Raw genomic sequence first — 22,067 nt, forward strand, 5'->3', positions numbered from 1 at the left:
ACCTTGTTCCCTTACTCCAAGAATGAACAAAGATTCTGTCCGCCATGGTCCAGGCTAGCCATCAGAAAAGTGCCCTGGACGCGACTTACTGCAATGCCACTATGATGACAGACTGCACATTGCTAGTCCATATTCCTTGGCAACCTGGACTGTGATAGGGGCAAGACCGAGACATATTTTGCAAAGCCTCGAATGTATGGTCGGCAGAGCATATCAAGCCTCAAGAAAAATGCACACACCACGAACACCTACTAACACGAGACTGGAACATTTTTACTGAGTTTATCACACTCACTCAAAGAAGGTATGGAGCAGGCAAAGTGTTCATAGCTTGAGACGTTATGGGCATATTTCATTCCATGACTTGTTTAACGGAGAAAAAATAACAACAAAAGAGACCGCGTTTGTGAGAATCAAGAAAAAGAGTTTAGACAAAAGAGAAAAAAAAGGGGGATTTAATCAAAGAATATTGTGACAGAGTATAAGAATGGAATAAGCAAGAAACATAATAGAGTCAACAAAATCGAGAAAGAGAACGGAGACAGATCCCAACCGAGCAGAAAAAAAAAGGAAACAAACGGACGAAGCCGTGACATCTATCCCAGCAAACCAAGGCCAAGAACATCAAGAAAATATGTTCCTTGGACAAAAGATACCAATGAAGAGAGTCGGTGCTTTTTGCTATCCTTTTTCGGCCTGCGCAGATCCACCCACATGTGTAGACTTTACATGCTCTGGGGGATGTAGCAACTACCCGATATCCTATCAAGAGCAAACCTGGGGTCCAGAAAATTCCAACCCCCAAAGCTTTCAAAAAAAAAAAAAAAAGGCCATAAAAGCGCTGTATGTTCATGTGTGGCTGCGCGATCAAAGCATGCTGCAGTAATAAACCCCGTAAAAGTCGAGGGGTGCGACTAGAAAGCTGAACCAAACGCCGTATGCATTCCCAGGGACGATGTAGAAGTTTGAAGTAGGAAACCACTTGCAGCACGTCGTGTGATAACAGCAGTTGTGGTGCATAATGAACCAAATACGGTGGACGCATAGAGTGTTGATAAGGATACAATGTGGTGATCCTGAGTTCGCTCGGTCCGCCATTCCCGGCTCGTCGAATCAAAGAAGCGAGTGGACGGGGGCACCATTGCAAATGGAAGCCCCGGAGGTATCGTCATTCGTCATCAAATTCGGATTAGGTGTTGTTGATTTAGGTGGATAGGGGTGTAGAAGCTTTTTAGGAACTCCGTCACATTTGATAGTGTGATCAAAGTAAGATGTTGCAGTAACCGAGAGTAGCAACCGCCTCATAGCAAAATGAGGTAGTTACTCGGTGCAATACCAGTCTCACCCGTCTCTTTCCTCGCTTGCCACCACCTCCCACTGACGTCGCTAACCTCCAATATCTCGTGCTTCGAGAAGCTGATTTCGTTAGCGTCGTCGGGGTTGGCCTCGTATGTGTAGATGGCCTTGGCGCGGTACGGGTACTCGGTTGGGGGTACTATCTCCGCGTCCGCCGCGCCACCCGCGGGTGGTGTGGTCGCTTTGGGCAGGCCGCTCGCTGGGCCAGGTGCTGCTGGGAAGCCCGATGGTGCCGCGCCAGAGTTTCGCATGCCATTGACCGGCGATGGGTTCTCGAAGCCGTTCAGCTGCGCCGACGTGTACATTTGTGGTGGCTGAACCGATGTTGAGGTTTCAGGGCGGCCGATGCCATAGCCGCCACCTGTCATGGTCTGGCGGTTGTTGCTAGTCGACTCCTTGCTCAAGGCGAACGAGTCCAGGTAGGCGCGGGGCATGGCCGAGGGCGCGGATCCGAAGTAAAAGATCCAGACGATCTGTGGGGATTTCCATGACGATCAGCATACCGCCCCAAAAAGATGACGCAACAAGACAACTTACCGTGACCATGGACAACAGGATGAAACCAGCCGCAGCGGCTTCCTTAGCGCCGTTCGTCGAGTACACCAGACCGTTGACCGAGGAAGTCGTCAGAACCAGACCGCAAGCCATGTAACCGACAAGCGCAACATGATAAGTCTGGATGGTGTCTGAGGCAACGACAACAAAGACACCTGGAATCAAGAAAAAGTAGAAAACAACTGTCCACCATGTGTACGTTGGGAAGCCTTGGGTTGTTTGGATCTGGGCCACAATGGATGCGATGAAAGCAATGAGCCATGCAAGCTATTAGGTAATGATTCAATGTTAGTATTCGCGCACAGAAGTCGACAATGCTATGAGGATAGGCCAGTCAAGGCCTGCGTCGTAGACTTACGCCGGCAATTGATATCGTCGCCAATGCAAAAGGGTCACCAATAACGTTCCCCAGGCTCATGCCTTTCCGACCACCTCCGTACTGTCCTCTTGTGTGTTCCATTTTGCGCAGGGATGGAGAATGCAGCGAGCCGTATGATGGCATAGGAGAAACCGCGCCGGTTCTTCAGTAGATGCTGCCTTCGATGTTGATATAGAGCTAGTGTCTATCAAGCAACGTTGGACATTTGAGGTTCAAAAAGTAAAAATAGGGTCGCAGAATAGAGTCGGTTCGGAAGTGGAGCTGATCTAGTACGCAATACGCAGCGGGTAAAATGCGGTAGACGGTAACTCAAGCTAGGCGTCCAATTTCTTTATCGTCGATTGATTCGAGGTGGCAATGTTGTTAAGGAGGGACTGTGAATGGAAGAGTTCGTGATGCTTGGCGTAGGTTTAGTGTGTCGAGTTCGGCTCAAACCGTCGAACTGTTTCGATATCGTGCCAGACAAGGGGTTTGGCGAGCGAGAATTGATTGAAATGAATGAATTGAAGGAGATATGTTGTAATCGAGTCGTAATCCGTCACAGGTGTTCTGGTCGCCTCTTCTCAGCCCGAATAGCACCGTTTAATTGCAGATAAATGTGCTGTGTCAGATGCCTGAGTTCAAGTCAAAGGACAATGCTGCTTTGTCGCTTCGTCGTCGTCGGCCGGTTACAGCAGATGCGGGCGTGTGAAAGTCGGCAGAAAGTCGTCCAGGTTGAGAACAAGATACTTTCTATGGAGTGCAGTCAGGCGACGTCGGTTTGACCGTGACCAAGTCCAATCCTTGTGTTCCTAGGGGTTGGTTTCAGCCCTCGCTGGGTTTTCGACAGGCGCAGGGTTGGCGGTCAAGAGGATATTGACTGCTCTGATCGCGAAGCAAGCAGCTGGTCGTATCGTTTGAATCGAGCGGTGTTGTTGGTCGTCCAGGTGGTGCAATGTGGACACCGAGGAATTGTCGAGAAGTCGGCGCCTCTGGGTTTGGTGACTGGTGAGGGAGAGGGGGTGCTGTCTGCAGCGAGCGAGGGAAAGAAAATGGGTGGAGGAGGGTTAATGTCGGGAGAGGCGGAGCATGCAGCCACCTCTGGACCGTTCGGTTTCTCGAACAGTGAGTGGACAAGACCAGCGTCCCACACTGTGAATCTCCTGCCTCTGGGGCGGACGCTGAACGTGCCAAGCCAAAGGAGTAGGTAGGGACCAGGGTTAAGGAAAAAGTGGACCCTGTTCCGTTGACAGGGAGGGCTTTGCTTTGCGTGTGAAAACCAATTCCAGATTCGTCTTTCCGCGCTCCAAACTCAATCGACTGCCGACCACCTTTCTTTGATAGGAGGTCGGTGAATTTTAGGTTCTGTTATGTTCTGTTCCCTCTCTACCTACATAGGCAAGAATTTCATCATTCCGAGAACTCTGACGTACGGAGAGGAGGGAGAGCCAGATTATGGCCCTATTCTATTGCTTTGCTCACAGACTTCCCGAGATGCTTGCCCCTGAAGGTGTCAGGCAACTGAGCCAATCTACGCCAGCGCACGAGCCACCCACCAACTTCATTCAGCCTTTTGCTTGGACCCGCTCCAAGGATACTGTACCTACCAACGGAACTTGACTGTGGTCTCTCTTCAAGCGTTGAGCTCAGCTGTGCTTAAATAACTTCTGCAATGGTCTGACTTTGCCTTTGCCAAAGGCGTGGGGACGATGAGCCCGTCATGTACGTCTAATGCATTGCAGTTAAAGACTTATCACTTGGAATTACCAGGCCCATTCTTGTGCCTTTGGTATAGAGAGAGAAAGACAGACAAAAAGAACAGAGAAGGAGAGAGAAAAAATACTAATAAAAAAAGTTACCAATACCAAGTAATGCCGAAGCCTTGGCTATGAGGTCGGGCTCCCTCCTTTCCGCCTGTTTTTCCTCGGGTGAATGATCCGATAGATGGGATGGACTTGGTCTCTCGCAACTAACATGAAAGTTTATTATTGATTGATTGACTGCTTTCACCTTGACAGTGGGGGAGGGTATATGTTAGCTCTTTTTACAAACCACATATTACGGGTACATATCTACCAAATGAGACTACGTACCTTAACTTACCACTTACTACCGCACAATTCCCATTGATCTCAACAATGATGCATGGTTAACTTATTCATCTCCACAGCGGCCCAGCTCCTTGTGCATCTTGGTCGCTTTGTTCTCGGCCGAGCTGTGCACAACTGAACCCCCACCCGGGCGATGGACCAACTTTTGTTTCCCACTCTTGGTTTCACTACATGTGAAAGATTAAAAAGGCAGTGGGTTTAGTTCTGTTTTGTGAGTAGCAAGATACGTATGCACTTTCACTCCTAGCAACGTAGACCGATCATCTCTTGTGTCAAAACACATAATAGACGCAAGACAGAACCCGCTAGGCAAAAAGAAGCAAAGCGACTAGCAGCCTGTCTGTCCTGCATTGCGTGCGTGTGTGGCTGACTGCAGCCCCGCCACCCAAACCTGAGCTGTCCCTGTTTGAGATTGAACAAGGGGGGTTCAATGCAGCTTGCCAAGCAAATTGGGATGGCTCGTCATTGGTCATGACTTTTTTTTTTGGCGGTTTGCAATTTCTTGAGTTTTTTTGGGGGGGGGGGGGGGGGGGGGGGGGGGGGGGGGGGTGGACTGGCCTTGTCTGCCGACTGGGATGTCACTAGGAGCAAAAATAAAGAAAGGCAGCTAAATCAAGATGAATAATAAAAAATCGATCCAACGGGATGCCACCAAATATGCATAAGCCGCGAATTGGCTGGGTGGGGAAGAAGGGAAAAGTAAAAGGTTCAATTGTCCCATTGTCTCAAAAGGTCTAGATGTTTTTGCCTCCAGCTTCAAAATGCCGGCTTATACTTTCTTTTTACTTCTTCATCTTTGCCTTAAGCCGAGCTACGGCCAAATTTGTTTGCCTCGTCGGATACAAGCATTTCTATTGCGACGCAATTGGTGCTGGAGAAAAGCTGACGGTTTTGTTCAACGCCGGCAACAGCGGGTGTGGAAAAAAATAAATAAATACAAAAGCAATATTACGCAGCCGAAAATAGCAAAAAGGGCTTGGCCCAGGGACCAGGACGTTATTGAAAATTGGCTCCTGGAGCGGCTGCAAATAGCTGAGTTCAACGAGAGAGAGAAAAAAAAAAAAGCGAAGGCACCGCCCGTAACGCAAAAGAATGCAGTAAGCAAATAACAAATGTGGTACCTACCTAGGCAAACACGAAGCGCGGTTATCCGAGATCCCGGTTCGTCTTTCCAAATAGCCTTGGTCCCATGTTGTACGTTGTTGTTTTTATTTCATCGACTCTTTTTTTGCACTTGATGGTGGCGCAAAGATTTTGGCTTGCGCTTCTTAGACTCAGCCTAGGCTTTTCGCCCTAAGATCTCCATGGACGGGCCCCCACCCCCTCCTTGGTGTCACTACTGTACTCTGCAAAGTTGTGCCTTGCAGAAAACAAAAAGTCTACCGAGTTTAAAATTATGCCAGCAGCAAGCGTCTGGTCCGTTGCAGAGCCGTTTTGATCCGGTGAAGTGCGCAGATTCGTGGGTTCGTATATCGCCGCTGTCCAAATAAATAAATAAATAAAAAAGTCTTCTGATGCTTTGGGATTTGTGGGCTTCGTTTTGGGACGAAATACGGAGAAAGGAAAGAAAAGAAGAAAAAAAACACACCGCGGAGCAAGGTACCCGGCATGGGAAGGGTACTTTGCATTGATCGTTCGGAATTTGATCCTCAAGGGAGGACGCAAAAGAAGCAGAAAAACTGGATACCGGTACTTTAAATGATGCCTTGGATGCCTTTCTGGGCATGTGGTGCTGAGATAGCACGTACATTAACACAGCGGTAAAATAACCGCATCTCCACTGAACCCGTCCCAAACTTGAAGATCATGGGACTTTGGTTCTACGCAGGCCTAGATTGTCTATGAGAAGAAGCAGGGCTTCGTCACTCATTAATCGCGTACGGCATTTGCTCCATTTGCTGCAGGTTCTTTGCAGTTTTACAAGGCACCAGTTTTAATTACCTGCCTGTTTTATTTATCCCGCAAAACAGTCGCTTGACGCATGAGAAAGGGGCTCCTAATTTGTGCCGCACTGTCTCACCACCCACCCCCAAGCGTGGCAGCCACTTTTGTCATCGTTACGTTGGCTAGCAAAGAAGAGACCAAGACAAGAAAGAAACGCCACAGAGTGGCGGCGATCTGATGCACCGACCTCCAGAAAAAACGTAAGCCCCCCGAGCCCACGCAGAAACTGCACGTGAACTGACTGGGTTCATTGGGTGCATTCGTCCCATTCTCGTCTTTAATAATCCAATTTTGGAAATGGGATTGGATTGGCAAGACAGGATTTTTTGAGGCAGATTTCGTAGACAAAAGCCAGCACTAGACACGGCTGGGGATAGAACATCATTCCTCGATCTGATATTTTCTTTTCTTCAAACGCCTTTGGTGTTGCAATTCCACGGAAGTCTTGATTGTTCTCGTTCTACTAGCAATGCAGATTCCGGGCGAGATGCGCTCGAACAAATGATCATCACAGGCATTCACTCAATCGACGATTTCTCAGGGGTTTTATCTTGTCATAGCTTGGCTTGCTATTGCTACCTGGCAAGCAGGTTGGCGAGTGACATCAAAGCCAACATACCATGCATGCAGTTAACAATTTTATCACAATGCGACTACGTTTTGTTTTTCTTTTTTCTTTTTTTTTCTTGTTTTTTTGACCCAAAGTACCTAGGTACCTACGTTAAGCCAACGAAACCGGCGCCGCCGCCAGATCAGACCGAAACACACCACAACGGCCCATCCGCTGTGCCACCGGCTTTTACGTGCGCCCTGAAACTGAACCCGCTGGAATGGGCTGGAATGGGCCACTTTTTTTTTCTCCCTTTTTTTTACTTTTTCTTTTCTAGATTGGGTACACTTTATCTATAGTATCTGTCTCTTCTTTTTATTCACATGTCGTCGTCCTTCCGATCCGTGAATCTTACCCAACCCGGCTTGCATGGCGAAAAGCAAACCTTCCCAATCACTTCAATTAACCATGTAATGCTGCTTCCATCTCTTTACTCACCAACCAACCAACCTTAAACCACGCTGTTGGCTTATCATTGTACCCCACCTGTTTACCATGAATAGGTTATCTACACGAATACCAGACATTTTTTTTTTTTTTGTACGGAGAACATCAGCTCGGCCTCGTTCATCTGTTCAAAAAAAAAGATGGTTGACGTAGGCTAGCTCCCTGACAGTTCAGGGTCTGGTCTGTCTTAGAGTTTACTGTACTTTGTACATCCATCAATCAGACCCATCCTAAAAAAGCCATGCACGTCTTTTGAACCTCCGATTCTCCGAAATGCACTCGCCGCACTTGCACAGACTAGGCCCCAACCTCTCTTGTCTCTTTCTCTCCCTCCGTCTAAAAAAAGTACATTTTTTTAAAAAAATCTTTTGCTGCTCAATATGTCCAAGTGTGTTGACGCGGCCGATAAAGTTTCGAACATACAACTTGTCCAAATCACAACACGCACCCCGCCATCTTCCCCCCCCCCNCACAAACCACCGCTTCACGTCCCACGGGTAAAAGCCGTTCAGCGCATGAAACACGGAGCAGCCCCTTCCCGACCTCTTGGGGAAACGTCCAACCTTGTCCTCCGCAAAAACTCTTTTTGCTTTACGGTATGGAGATGCAGCAATTTGGAAACTTGCAGAATTGTAGTCGTCATTTCACAATCGGGCTGAGCAATGCTTTTGTATCATGCGCACCAGGTACCATGTAGATCACTACCCTACATTGACAAACTCCGTCCTTTTTTGGTCACTTAAAATTAATCAATTCCCTGTTTGGGTTTACGTGAAAGCTTGGACTCTGGTAAAGCAGTTATAAATTAAAGAAAGTTTTATATAATAGGCCGGGGTTTTTTTTATGTTCCATTTTGCCTATTTACTGTCAGGCCAGCCGTTTCTTGCGGGCTTCCTTACGAGGTGCACTGAACATGGGGTGCGGAATTGTTCGGTGAGATCCTTCTCAAGCCCGGTTCTGGGTCGCCAAATGTGAGTGCCGGCATATCGGGTCGTTTTCCCATTCAGGGAACCAACAAAAATCATAGGATAGGATAGGCTGTCGGGGGTTTGATGTGAGGTCCAAGGGCCGTACCCTGTCTACACTCTTGGGCAATGGGAAACATTTCTGCCATGTCCTGACACCCTAAAAAAGCTACGGTGACAGTTCACGGTGGTCCTCCTTGGGGGGTAATTTCATGTCGAGCTGGACTTGTTGGACGCCTTATTATCAACGACCAAGGCCGAGTTCCTGTTAGCTTTTGTTTGTTGTACTTCGTTTGCATACGAAATGAGAAACGCCATATGTGCAAAGTTGCATGTACTTGAAAAGGAATAACTTTATTCTATCTTCAATTCATCTCCTGATTGAAAAAAGATGCCTGATATCACCCATATGCTCGTACAAATGCCTCCAAGCAGTTGAGCACCAGCACTTGTCCACCTATTTGCATCCCGTTAATATTTCCTGTGCGCCCATCAAAAGATCAGAGGTTCGTGTAGATCCAACAAAATACGGCAAGGAATACTCAAAACTCCACCAGGTCAGAGACTATAAGTATAGTGATGCCTGTTATCAAGATTAAAAGCTCGATACAGGCATTGATCCGTCCGGCCAACCGATTTATTCTCACCATGGCTCAATGCTCCTCAACCCGAGACCGATCACCGTGAAAGATAGCTAGTACCACGGTCGTGACTACTATTCATAGACTCTTGTAAGATAGGATACTTTGCACTTGTGATTTTCGATGCGACGAATGGGTCGTTACAAACCTATCTAGCGTATATAAACATCGAGGTTGATCTATCAGACACTTACCCCCGCCGTAGTCGGGCAGCGTGAAGGGGTATCTTGGCTAGGGAAGCAGTCAGGCTGTCTTGTGGGAATTATGTCGGTAGTGCTGGCTTATGACCGAGAATCAGAAACCTCGCTGTGCTTGCCCTATGTCACACTAGGCTGGGGATCTGTCAAGACCGTGGGGTATCTACTGCTCACGAAGTCGATGGTGCTTCAATGTGAGTTGATCTATCTCCAGGGCCACACTCCGAGCCCAGGGGAACGCCCAATAAAAAGAAGTGGAAAGCCATTCACCCTCATGATACCCCTCGTGGGCGTGTCAGCTCATATGTCTCCAAAATAATGCACTTCTCATCTAGGCAGCTCCAAGACTCATGGTCAATTCTCCATCTTGCGGATTCCATGACAGGACAGGATTTCACTGAAGCAATATTATAAACCTAACAAAGATCTATTACAAACGACCAAAAGGGTCTTGGAACCAGAGCTGCCATCTCTTTTGCATGCCTGTCAGTATGACAGTTTACTCTCTGTATGCAACAGGACAGGTCCCAACTAGTCACCGCGGACCAGTTACGGTCAAAGGAATATCTATACCAAGCCCAACTAATAATATCTTCTTTTCAGTAGACCCTGATATGCAATTTGTTAAGGTGGAACAAAAGAGCCATGCACATGATTACCTGCCCAAGTTAAACAAACCGTCTGCCTAGTTGAGCCTAATAACGCCAGTTCAGAATTTCTAGTGCCCTCTAGGATTTGTTAGGCCGCGTTACGGGACATCGCAGATAACATCAATGACTTTCCCTAAGACGTTTTCCATAGAATAGACTGGAAGCCAGGATGCTTATATTAAAACCTTTAGACCATAAAGTACGATAGTCATTTGGTATTGCCGTATATTATTCAACTGCTTAGTTATTGTTCGTACACAAACCTCAACAACATCTTGATATCTGGACCTCAGAGCCCTCCACCCACATAGCCCATAGCCCGTCACCTTGCTTTCCCTTCCCAAACCAAGAAAAGGAAACAGAACAAAATGCAAGCACAACCACAAGACGACCAGGACGCAATCCTCCGCCGCCAATGGATCCCATACTTGCGCGCCAACCTCCGCCAGGGCGTGGAAACGAGCCTCTTCGGCTACGGGATGGTGGTGGTCCTGGCAAGTCTGGTCACGGTGCTCGCCGCCAAGACGCAGCCGCCTGACGCCGCCATGGCCACCTGCCTCCGCTCGGTCCTGCACGACCGCATGAGGCCGGCGGCGCGCCTCTGCTGGGAAGTGCTCGTCTACATGACCGCGGTCTACATCTTTCTTTGAGCTGCTGGTTTGGGTCCTGGCTCATCTGCGGCTCGTAGACGTCGAGCAATCCACGGCAGGAGGTTGCGGGATCGCGACGACTGAGCCCTTGACGTTACTCAGCATTGTCGTGCTCCTTCCCCAGCGTCAAGTGTATTATTGCGTCCCGTCTGATCTTTTTATTTTTTTTTCTCTCCCCTGACTTTCCCCCCGTCGATCATCTCAACTTTGGGGAGACCCGAGAGCCCGATGTCACGACATAGTTACGTGCGTGCGTACGTCGTCAAGTCCAGCAGGAGGAGCATGGCAGCAGTAGCGTTTACGCGATTTCGAACACATCTGCGTCGAGTGGGCCTTGCTCGAATGAAGGCCGTAACCGACATACCCCCCCGCAGCTGGCAAAAGACACCTACCACAACGAGAGCAAGTACGCTGGAGTGACTGCTTTCAGGTTCATTCTCGTATATCGGTCGGTGCGGCAAATGGGACATATTTATCTATAAGCGCTCAACTTCACCGGCGTCTGATGAGCCCAGTTGAATTTTTCCCGCACTGTCGATGCTGAGTTGATCAATGAGGAAAAGGCTGGTGAAGCACGGTTGATAGATGCAGCGATTTTCTGTCAGGGGTGGGATGACTCTGGTGTGAACCGTTGAGTGTCAAGAGGGATGCGTGTCTTTTTGTCAAATGGGCGGGTGAATATGCAAGAAAAGCCCGGTACTGTATGTATGTAACCTACCTAACATAGACCCTAGGCCTCTCCACATACACTTGGAATTTGCGCAGAAAAACATCCAGCTGCAATACAAACCCATCCCCGAGGGTTTCATGAGGACACTGTATCAAGCCCGAATGCCTGAGTACTCCTTAGGACAAAACGAACCTGGCACATTTCGCAACGCAGGACAACAAAAAAGCTTCACAGTTTCTGTTTATAGCAAGTAGCAAGGACAGGACAGTCTTTAAAGGCAAGACAAGGTAGTCAAGTCGTAGCATTGGTGACGTTGTTGTTTTGCTGTCAGTGGAGTAGGAATGTCGTCTCTTCTTGGCCAACAGTATATATAAAGGCCACGAATAAATAGACTGTGTAAGAATTGGACGGTTATCTTCAGAGTCAAATAGATAAAATAGACAAAAGCGCAAGCACTTCCCCAGTATGCTGTAACATACCTGAACAAGGACCCGCCTCGGGATTCCGTAAATACATTCACTCCATCTTTTCCTCCATTTCCTGTTGGCGGTCCTCTTGTTCAAAAGAAACAAAGCAGGACAAAGCGAACCATGAACAGAAACAAAACACCCATCCCCTAATCCCCGTTACGTAGTCATTCTCCATTGCCCTGTTTAACACATACTGCCAATATCCAAGTGGACAGGCCATCTTTGGAGTCGAGCATTAATTCTGTACGGGGAAAGAAAAAGACGAGGAACGAGAAGCCTGGGGCAAACAACAGATAACATTGGTAGGTAGGCAGGCAAAGACAACTTAGTTCATGGGTAAACTTGCACCCATGGTCAGTCAAGCTCTTCACTTGTGCTCTGCACATCAAAACCAAACGCGTAAAAACGCCAGCCTCCAAACAGAGGACGAAGAGTCATGACCCGAACAAACGCATCAAAAAATACCCAAGGACACAAAAAGGGCCAGGCAGAGTCACAGTTGTAAAGCCGGTTACAATCAAGGTTTCCGTGGAACAATTGCTTTCTATAGGTTTGTGCTTTTTTTTTGTTTTGTTTTGTGTTTTTTTTTTTTCTTGTTTTTTGTCGGTTCTTCGCTTCGATATGTTTAAACCTCTGAGGTGGATATAAGAGAAACATGAAAAATCATTTACCCCAAAGACCCCAAAGACCCAAAGTAGAAAATACGAAAAAAAAAAAAAAAAAAAAAAAAAAAAAAAAAAAAAAAAAAACACCACCATACCCCTGTACTTCTTCCATTCATTTGGACCCGTTGTCTTTCTTCTCATTCATGAAAACGATGTGCTGATGATGCTTTCTATATCAAGACAAGGAAAAAAAAAACAAAAACAAAACAACAGTAGGTAGTACCAGTAGTCCAATAGTTATAATGGCGACTCTCAGGCAAAGGAAACTAGTAGGGAAACACCCTACACACATACATATGGCCCAGAGGCAGAGACATGAAGATAAGTAGGAGGAAACGATTCCGAGGAATGTATATCAGGCAGGAGAGAAAACATAAGAGAGTTAGGAAAAACAAGGAGAAACAGCTTTGCTTTCCTTTGGCGCCTGCTTTCTGCTTTCAATGCTCGCGCTTCCGGGCTTGTTTTAAAACAAATGCAATCAACCCAGCTAGGGTCTGACCTCTGCCCTCGATCTCATATCCATATCAATCAGCACCAAATACCCCCTATGGCGTTTTTCCTTCAAGTGCAGATGGCATTTTCAAACAACATCCCCGCGGCCTAGTCGTCCATGACATGCGTCTCGTCGTCACAGGCATTCAATAACCCCTCTCAACTGAATCGACGAGACTTATGTAAACGCGCGAATCAGGTCCCGAGTCTAACATGAGCCAGCGCTTCTCGTCATCGTAGCACGTAGCCCCTCCATGTCAAGCAAAATCCTGAACAATGCAGATCGGCGTGTCCAACACAATCAGATCCGACCCATGACGCCGCAACGAGCAGCAGATTCAACCATGTTATCCAATAAGTCTGTCCTGGCCCACATGGCCAGCATCAGGCTAACGTAGCTCCATGCTAGTATGTGCAACTTCATGGAACCTTCTCAGCTCCAGGTTACACCCAGAGAACCCAGTTATGCCCATCGTACGTCTTGCTTGACTAGCACTCACACCAACGAGCAAACCGTTGTCTCCTGCCAGGAGACACAAGCCATTGCATCAGGGTGCTCAACCCCCCTTCCGGTCTGCGTCGTTCTTTGGTGGCTGCTCTGCACCCGACCCGGTGTGTGGTGTACTATTGACGAGGCTCGGCTTCTTCCGACTCTTAGTCTTCTGCCAATCACTCGCCTGCCCGCTGGTGGGGGAAATGGCCGCCTCGACCCGAGGCACGACGCGGTCCCTTGTCGGTGAGGCGGGCCCGTGGCCATTTGTATGCCCGTTGGGCTTGGCGTTTTCGTGTTTCACATTCGCGCTCGACCTTTGCTTGGGTTTCGACCCTTCCGCATGCTGCGTGCTCCTCGCATTGTTCTGCACGACACTCGCCAATAAACCTTGTGACGACGCAGGGCCGTCAAACTTACGAGTCATCGTTGGCGACGGTGTCCGAGTCTCATACACAGGCGAGAGGTGCGTGAAGTCGGGCATGGGCATAGAATGCTCCGGCATTGCCAGGTCCAGAGGCGCAATGACGCCATTTTGTTGCGCCCGGTGCATGTTGTGAAACCTACCAGCAGGCGAGAGCTGAGAGAATTGCGCCGCAACCGCCGGGTTCGGGATTATCCTATGATACGCTGTCGGAGATTGTGAAAATGTCCCCATGGCCGCGATGCGTTGATTAAACGACTTGGAGTCGGGGACCATGACTGGCGGCGCCACTGATGACGAGGGCGTGCTGGAGCCGTTTACAACCAGTGGCCTATCGCTGGGTGCTGCGGATGCCTGGCTAGATGCTGAGCTGTTTGAAAGCACTTTGTCGGACGCCATGTATCCATTGGAGCCAAAACTTGTTTGTGGGACATAATTCGGGGTCTCAAAGCTCGGTGTCTCGGATGTGATGCTCTCAGTAGCCGAAGGCTGCCGACTTGACCCTGAAGACAGCGTTGAATGGGATGCGGAACCGTTCACGACTACTGGCTTGGCCTCGATCGACAGCTTGCTTGTGTTGCCGTTTTGTAAGGTCGGCGTTGTTCCTGCTGAAGCGGGCGCTGTCGTACCCACTGAAAACGCCCTAGCGTGGCCAAGTGGCGAGGGAGAGCGCGAAGTCCGCTTCATTCTGCGATCAAGTATTGACTGTGGTGACTGGTGGTCTGATGAAAGACGCCGCCGGGCAAAAGTATTCTGTGACATGTCACCAAACGAAGGTGCTCCATTGGGAATGCTGCTCTGTACGCCACTTGGCATGGGTTTCTTGATTGGATTCGAGCCGTCATTCAGGTAATAGCCGACATATCCCGTATGGCCGTCTTCCGTAATAGGCGGAGGCGAGTCTGAGGACGACTTGCCTTCGAAGTCGGTATCAATCACCTCTTCGTTCTGAACAAAGTTGAGGTGTTGACCGTTGCCATTGCTTGTTTGCAAAGGAGTCAAGCCATTCACATACGCCTGCACGCCGTTGGATGCAGTCGCTGCGGGCGCAGCTCCCTGGGCCATCTGACTCGAAGGCTGCCCGCCGGCGCCAACGTGAGTATTTATTGACAAAGAGCTTCGAGATGCCGGCTGGGACTGCGATCTAAGCGTCGAGCTGCTCGAGGCACCACCAGACTCGCCAGTAACCGTGTTCCTATGTAAGCTTCTCCGGAACTCGGAACCTCCGGTAGCAGCAGTAGTCGTAGTGGCGGGCGAAGATGGATATGCGCTGACTGGAGATTGGTAAAACTGTCCGGGCATGGCGTACTGTGGCCACACATAGTTCAGTTCGGGGCGAAGCGGTGCAGAGAGCGGAGGCTGGTCGAAAGAGCCAGCCCGAGATCTGTCAGTTGGTTGGTTGCTTGAGCTGCTCATACGTTGCTGCATGTTGGCCATGTTCATGGCCTGCTGCTGTGCGGCGACCCAATGTTGTGAGTATAACTGCTGCAATCGGAATGTGTTCTGGTCTATTGGAATTGCCGTCGTTCCGTAAATGGGGTTGACGAAGCCATCGCTCGTCACATATTGGTATTGCGCCTGGCCCATAGTCGCATACCACTGTCCGTCCTGCATCAAGGTAGGCTGGAAGGCGGCTTGGCCCTGAGCCTGGGGCATAGCTGGATTGTTCTCGTAGGCAATGCTCGACGATGCCCTCCGGTTGTTACCTCGGTGGTTGCGGCTGCCCCGATAGTTTCCTCTCCCTCCCCTGTTTGAATGTTGCTGAGACGAGCTCCTGACCAAGACTGGACGTGGCGCGGCGGCTGGCTTCTGCCAGACGCGCTCCTCCTCTTTAGGGAACACGAACTGCTCGCAGCACTCATCCAGCTTTGCCTCAGCAATCAAGTCAAACGCGCGTCGAAGTTCCAAATGGAGACCCCTGAAGGACGTGTCGTCAGCTGTATTGCCCAGATTCCGTATCGTGTTGAACGGCTCCTCGACACAGAGCATGTTGTTCAGCGTATAGGTCCACCCTTTCTCGTCCTTGGAGATAAGTTTGCCCAGCCGAACTGATATTACCGACTTGTCAAAGTCGAACTCGTGCGCGTAGAATCTAAAGAAGTGAAAAAGCAGTTCGCCTAGTGTCTCCTTGTTCTTGGCCCCGTATCCTCGCAGCTTGGTCAAGTCGTCGGCGAATTCACTCGGTTGACCGTCTTTGGAAGTTTGCTTCTTGTGCGGATTTTGGTGGAGGGCTGGTAATATTGGCGGATCTCGGAGTTGGAGGAAGGCGATGATCATGCAAATCCAGGTGTACGAGCTGAGCGTACCACCGAATGCTACGCAGAGAAAACAAAAAAGTCAGAGGAGTCATCCTTGTTATAGGAAAGCAGAGAAAGGGGCCGGTTGCAGATCTATTCGCATCTTTCACGCACCTGCATCGTTTATTGTTCTCCTCCGTGTCCAGTGCTTGACAATCATCGCCAACGTCCGGACGCGCTCGTCGATCTCGACATAGGTCAACACCATGCGCGTGTTCTCTAATGCCAGCGTATTGTTGACGTTCATATCACACGCAAGCCCAAGCTCGGGATCCCAGATCTTCACGATGGGGACTTTGGCCGAGGACACGCATACCACCTTTTCCATACCACCTGTTCGAAATGATATGGGTTAGCTGATGCTGACATGACTTGCGTTCGAGGTGAGGGTTGTGCCTACGCTTCTGGAGCAGCTGGGCAATCATGCAGACGTTCTCCAAGTCCTTCCAGTCAGTCGTGATGCATATGTCCACTATAGCAATCTTGTTAGCAATTCGTTGGATTCTGTCAGACGAGATACCGGCCAAGAACTTACCATCGGAATCATCAGAGCACAACTTGTTACCGGATGATCCGAATAAATGCACTTTTATACTGTGTCCCGGCCATTGGTCGTTGAACATCTTTTCCAGCTTCTTGATCAGTTTGTCGCGATTCGCCTTGACCTTCTCGGTAGGTTTTAATCGATCAAATAGCTCCCGCATATCTGTGGTCAGTCTCCTCTCCTCGTCCTCTGAGAGCTTGCTCTTGATCTTGCTTGGCTCAACCTTTTCAAGACGGCGATCGCCCAGGCTATATGGAATTCGTCTCCTACCCCGAATCATGGCTGTCTCAAAGGCGCAGCCGCCCAGCCGTGGCGGCAGCTGCCTAAAAGTTGGCACCACGTTGGATTCGGAGTATGTAGATCGGGGTGAGTGGTTTTGGATAGCATTTGGCGATTGCTCGCGGTCTTCGAACGAGTAGTTTCTAGCATGCTGATGAGGTGTTGATGGCACGGAGCTCGCCTGGACTGCTGGCAGTCGAGCAGCTGGGGCTTTGTTAGGTGGGGGGTTATTTGTTGCTACTGTTGGTTTGGGAGCCGAGGAAGGCGCGTTTGATGACGCTGCGGAAGTGGCGTTGGAAGAAGAAGATGCATTAGGGGTTTTGGAGGCGTCCTTCTCCTTCGAAGGCATCTTGGGCGAAGCTGATTCTTTCACAGCTATAAGCGCACGATCGGCCTTGTCAGTGTTCCTTGACTGTTTATTCCCATGGCAGTTCTGGTTGCCGTTCGACTTTGATGACGAGGAGTCCTTGTTGGAGACCTTGCTGGACGATCTCGACCTGGACTTTGCGGGCGCGGTAGGAGAACCCTGCAGTCCACCGCCGCCGCCTCCTCCTGCGCGCCCCGGGGCAAAAAGCCGGTTGTAGCTCAACAGCTGACTTTGGTGGTAAACTGAATGCTGCGATAAGAGCAAAAGTTCGATAGGGGTCTGCAGTATGGGACTTGTGATGTCGCTTGTCGAATGCTGACCAGGAAGACTGGTTGTCAGGTTCGGCCAGGGAATGGTAGCGTAGTTATGCTTGGGTTCTGCTGTCGTAGACGACCGACCGTCCATTTAAGACGGGCTGAGACGAAAACGTCGTCGGACCAAGGTTCTATAGGCTGATCAATCGATCCAAAGAGCAACAGAGGTAGAAGAAGCCTTTCGATGTCGGTCGAGCTTAATTCGGCTTCGTCGACGAAAAAGCGAGTCCTTGTTTCCACAGTGATATGATACTATTGGTCAACCGGAGGGTAGGTATGTCACGGTCGGTCTTAAGAGGGCTGCGATCTCAGCTGCATCTGGCAAAGGAGGCGGCGGCAGTCGTAAAGGAAGTATTGGATCATGCGTTTCGGGGACAGCGTAGAATTGGTATTTCGATATCAGGCTTCAAATGTGACGGATGCTTGCTGTCAAAAAAAAAAAAAAAAATGCTCTTGCGTATGGGTAACAAGTACAGGGACAGGTAATGGATCGAATGCGTCGTGAGCAAGCAAGCGAGCGAAGGAGGGAAAATGAAGACGCCCGCTAGCGGGTAATGATGGCAAATGAGGAGGAGCAGCCCGTGTGCCGCCGATGATGAGCTGCAGCGAACTCGATCGAGGAAGAAATCCGGTTGATGAAACGAGTCGAGTATAATCTAAAAAGACGACGACGACAAATCTCGGAGATGTTCGTTGGCGACGTTGGTCGATTTCACCACGAGTCGACGGGCGATGGTGATTGCGGTTGCGGGTTCCAGACGTTGCAGTCGAGTCGTTTGGCCGCTCCAACCGAAGTAGTGTGTGCACACGAGGAGTGGGCAGGCAAGGCAGTTGCTGGCGATTGAGACTTGGTGTGTGGGCTGGTTACCTACAGTACGGGCAATGTTCGGCCCCCAGTCGTGCGTGCGTTGGACCCAGATTGAGTAGAGTAGGAAAATGCACTGGGCACTACAGAGTTGGTGGTGGCAGGGTGGCCAGGTACGGAGCATTCAGGAGGGCGGGGACAAGGGTCGCCCCCTATAGGAGTAGACCTGGGTTCGGGCCGGCACTGTGCCTCCATCCTGTCACGAGCCACCACCAAGACTGCAATGTTTGTGGGCTAGAAATGAGTGTTCCCCCCTCCAGCCTGCTCAATTTGCGCCACTTTTCGATTAATCTATTTTCCTATTCGCCTCGCTCTTGGGTAATTAATATCTATCTGTTTTGGTTTCTGAAAAGCCATCTTTGATCTTGTACATTTTTAGACCTTTGGTACCTAACATGCCTCATATCTACCTACTTATGTAGATAACTAAGCATGCAACGATCTCATGCACGACGCTTCTGTCTGTGAACGATCCTGCATTCTTCAATGGCCCAGTTATTTTTCACGGCCTAGAGGAGGTACCAAAGGACGTGTACCATAATCCCTTGCAACTCGTTTGGCGCACTGTATGACCGTCCCCTCTGTTAGGTACCAAGGTACCTTGCCCACTTTAACTCTCACATTCGAAGCTGTGCCAGAAATGGTTCAGACCCATGAGCGCAGCACCAGAAAGAAAAAAAAAAAAAAAAAAAAAAGAACGCCTTTGAGGTCACTGGTCTGCTCTTTGCCCAGATAGGTCTCTCTAGCTGGCGTTCAGCCTTGACTAAGAAACTAGCGGTGCACAACGCAGCGGGCAGGGCTGATTAGGAAGACATCGTGGCATCTGCTTGACAAGCGGCCCTTTTTGTCCCGTCCAGCCCGCCAAGCCGACGGACCTAGACAATACTTAGAACCCTGACGAACAACGGTTTCCCTTCTGCTCACGGCACTTTCGCTTCCACAAGACCCTGGCCAGCAGGACCTGTATGGGCGCTGTATCCGATCCCCTGAAAACGGCACTAGCCCACCCTGTGTTTATTAGGAAGGCGGATTATTGAACCAGCATTCGAGCTTCTATGGAGAAAAGGTCCCTGGTTGCTACGTTCTGGAAAGAGATGCCTCTTTTTTTTCAACTTGTGGGGGTAAAGAAATATGTTGCCGTGCGGCACACCACGAGTTGATGATGACCATGTCTTACCTTGCATAGCGTTGCGTTGCGTTTGATTCGGTATGGTTTTTGCTTGATTTCTCGAGGTTGTTGCAGATGTCGCACACGAATTCTGACTCGGAAAACGCGAATAGGCCTAGTTCTAGACATACCAATATTACATTACATTACATTCTTCTCGGTGCTAGCAAGGCCTCCTTCCCAGCAGCGTGGGCGAGCAGCAAATTATGCTCCTACCTTACCTAGACAACCCGCGCCAATGAGGGAGTCCAAACCACAATACTAGTCGCAGTAACGATATTGTGATGGAGTCGATTCACCAGACTAGCCGGGCTCTTAATCGCCGGGATAATTTACGAGGGAAATCACTGCGGAGGCTGCAAGGCCCGTCAGGGTGGGAAGTCGCATCGATCCATTATTGATTGATTGTATCGCAGTTTTTGTTGTGTCCTTGCGTTGCGTGTCCCATAGCACAGTGTCCAATCCTCTTTCCTGTACAGTTCTCACTACCTTTTCTGGCAGTCGAGTCAAATTTGAACTGCAGTAATTAGCAGGCTTCTTTCTGCAGGTTGAGCTCGGCCTTTGTTGGTGTTCCTTTTTTTTTTCTCCAGTAAAATAACTCCTAGTCTGCCTAATAATACAGACAGGCCCGACCAGCCGCGGGCCAGATGGAAGAGCAGGCCAAAATCTTACTTCGTATATCCATACTACCTACTTAATAACCACGTTACATACCTACCTAACTTAAAATAGGTACCAAGGTAATTACGTGGTACCTATCTTGCAAAAATGGCCCATGCCAACGATGCAAAGGATGCCCCTGATAATCTGGGCGTTGCAAGGCATTGATTGACCTAAGCAAGTGACCAGGTGCTGCGCGTCCATTTCTATGGATCCGGTCGAAAACGTCTACTACTACTTTTACCAAGTTCGAACCGAGCTTCGTCGCGACACTATTTTTAATTCTCAGGCAAGGCCCATGGCGGCAAAATCCAAAATTCGCGTATTGTTCGGCGTCGCGTCCTGCCCCCTAAAACCTCCACTGGGCGAGGAGAGATGAAATCATCCCGCCGAGAATCCCACTGACAGTGGATTAGATAAGGTGGGCGGGGCATTACAGACAACCCCACCAGCGACACAGTACCCCACGATTTTTAGACAGTGCCGGGCCCGCTTGAAGCCGCGGTAAGGTACCTCAGGTACCTAAAGTAGGTATTCATTCCTAGATGGCAAGATGGGAAAGATGAAGGGAAGGGAAGCAAATTCGTCAAAGTGTCTCACTCAACTTCAGCTCAACCTTCCTGCCCGAAAAGGGCGAGCAGGGGTGGAAAGCTAAAAGCGCCTCCGGAAATCAATCAGACCAAGTGCCAGACTGCGTTCGTCCCCTCATCTGTTTTTGATCTGAACAAAGCATCGTCCCAATTGCCAACTTGTCACCAGCTAAGCCGCTCATTGATACTATCTGTACTGTACGGTTGTTCCACTACGTAACAAACCGCCGAACAGAGACCTGCAAAGAAAATTCCCGTGCCACACGTTTTTTTTTTTTTTTTTTTTTTTTTTTTTTTTTTCTCCTCGATTGAAAAATTTCCTTGTCATTTAATTCTTAATTCTTTTCTGCACGACTCAGCATTAAAGCGACAGGAACACAGCAGTCACCCTACTGCATAAACTACAGATGCTCTTCAGCTGCCATTACATGCTTGCATGGCTTTCTCGGCTTAGGATTGTTTTGTGCTGCCGGTTTATGCTCACCAACGCCACCAACCAGTCTTCTTCAATCACTCGAAACGGCGAGCAAACATTACTGCTCTGCGCCGCAGACCCCACGCTTCCCCTCCACAGCCAGCGTAAGGCTGACATCGAGCTGGCCATCAAGCTCCCACTCCTGACTCGTTTCCTGAGACGGACAGTTAGTAAGGCGAGCCGAGAGGTATACCGAGCAGACCAGACTAATCTGGGCAAGGCAAAAAAAAAAAAAAAAAAAAAAAAACCTGCCGATCAGGAGGGGCTGGTGCCTGTCAAAAAACATCTTATGCCCAACCTGGTCTTCCCACTTTATCAAAGGCTGAGCTCCTTTTGGGCAAAGCAGCTTGATCGCAACCCTCTTGCTTATTTCTTACCTTTTTAATTCATGATTCATGGGGTCATACATGATGCAAAGCAACTATGGGGTCGAGTAAAGTCACTTAACCATGTCTCCTGCTCAGGGCTTTGTCTACTGTACAGTAGTTCTGGATCAGTCGCAAACTCCCGGCTCGCCGGGTAGTGTAGCCCATCTATGACATAACACACCTATTCCACTTCCGTATCAACATCCGCAGGCAAGGCAAGGCGAGCACAAAGCCGATTGGGGCTCGTATAGGGTGCTTGCTCAGCCCATCATCACACCAAGCATCACACCAACACCATGTACTCACTCTGACGCCGCTTTCAGCTAGCCCCGGTGAGAGTGAGAATGGGCATGTAGGGAATTGTTCTCCCACGTTTCTATCCCGGAATCCCTGCTCCTTGCGTCCTTTGTGCATCGCCAAGACGTCAGTACTTTGGTCAACTTAA

General features: G+C 49.3%; 6 protein-coding genes across 6 annotated transcripts; 1 reads left to right on the top strand and 5 right to left on the bottom strand.

Moving 5' to 3' along the window:
* Positions 1-309: 309 nt before the first annotated feature.
* PgNI_10225 (uncharacterized protein) lies at positions 310-3,284 on the bottom strand. Its single transcript, XM_031130199.1, has 3 exons — positions 2,270-3,284; positions 1,894-2,178; positions 310-1,829 (listed from the first exon to the last, which is right to left on the bottom strand). The coding sequence occupies exons 1-3, from the start codon at positions 2,411-2,413 to the stop codon at positions 1,302-1,304; spliced, it is 957 nt and encodes a 318-aa protein (XP_030979592.1). The 5' UTR covers positions 2,414-3,284; the 3' UTR covers positions 310-1,301.
* Positions 3,285-5,178: 1,894 nt separating this feature from the next.
* PgNI_10226 (uncharacterized protein) lies at positions 5,179-5,865 on the bottom strand (the record flags this gene model as incomplete). Its single annotated transcript, XM_031130200.1, has 2 exons — positions 5,179-5,251; positions 5,506-5,865. A coding segment is annotated over one exon (192 nt), but the record flags the coding sequence as incomplete, so codon positions are not given.
* Positions 5,866-10,202: 4,337 nt separating this feature from the next.
* PgNI_10227 (uncharacterized protein) lies at positions 10,203-10,484 on the top strand (the record flags this gene model as incomplete). Its single annotated transcript, XM_031130201.1, has 1 exon — positions 10,203-10,484. The coding sequence occupies one exon, from the start codon at positions 10,203-10,205 to the stop codon at positions 10,482-10,484; it is 282 nt and encodes a 93-aa protein (XP_030980359.1).
* A 1,606-nt stretch (positions 10,485-12,090) lies between these two features.
* Positions 12,091-17,962, bottom strand: PgNI_10228 (uncharacterized protein). Its single transcript, XM_031130202.1, has 5 exons — positions 16,528-17,962; positions 16,360-16,464; positions 16,107-16,325; positions 12,374-16,010; positions 12,091-12,345 (listed from the first exon to the last, which is right to left on the bottom strand). Exons 1-4 carry the CDS (start codon positions 17,585-17,587, stop codon positions 13,339-13,341), a joined length of 4,056 nt encoding a protein of 1,351 aa, XP_030980345.1. The 5' UTR covers positions 17,588-17,962; the 3' UTR covers positions 12,091-12,345; positions 12,374-13,338.
* Positions 17,963-18,040: 78 nt separating this feature from the next.
* Positions 18,041-18,556, bottom strand: PgNI_10229 (uncharacterized protein; the record flags this gene model as incomplete). The annotated part of the gene is made up of 2 exons (XM_031130203.1): positions 18,041-18,152; positions 18,369-18,556. The coding sequence occupies 2 exons, from the start codon at positions 18,554-18,556 to the stop codon at positions 18,041-18,043; spliced, it is 300 nt and encodes a 99-aa protein (XP_030980346.1).
* Positions 18,557-21,203: 2,647 nt separating this feature from the next.
* On the bottom strand, positions 21,204-21,503 carry PgNI_10230 (uncharacterized protein; the record flags this gene model as incomplete). The annotated part of the gene is made up of 1 exon (XM_031130204.1): positions 21,204-21,503. A coding segment is annotated over one exon (300 nt), but the record flags the coding sequence as incomplete, so codon positions are not given.
* Positions 21,504-22,067: the final 564 nt, after the last annotated feature.

The sequence above is a fragment of the Pyricularia grisea genome, chromosome VII, assembly GCF_004355905.1.
Source record: "Pyricularia grisea strain NI907 chromosome VII, whole genome shotgun sequence".
Classification (NCBI taxonomy): Eukaryota; Fungi; Ascomycota; class Sordariomycetes; order Magnaporthales; family Pyriculariaceae; genus Pyricularia; species Pyricularia grisea.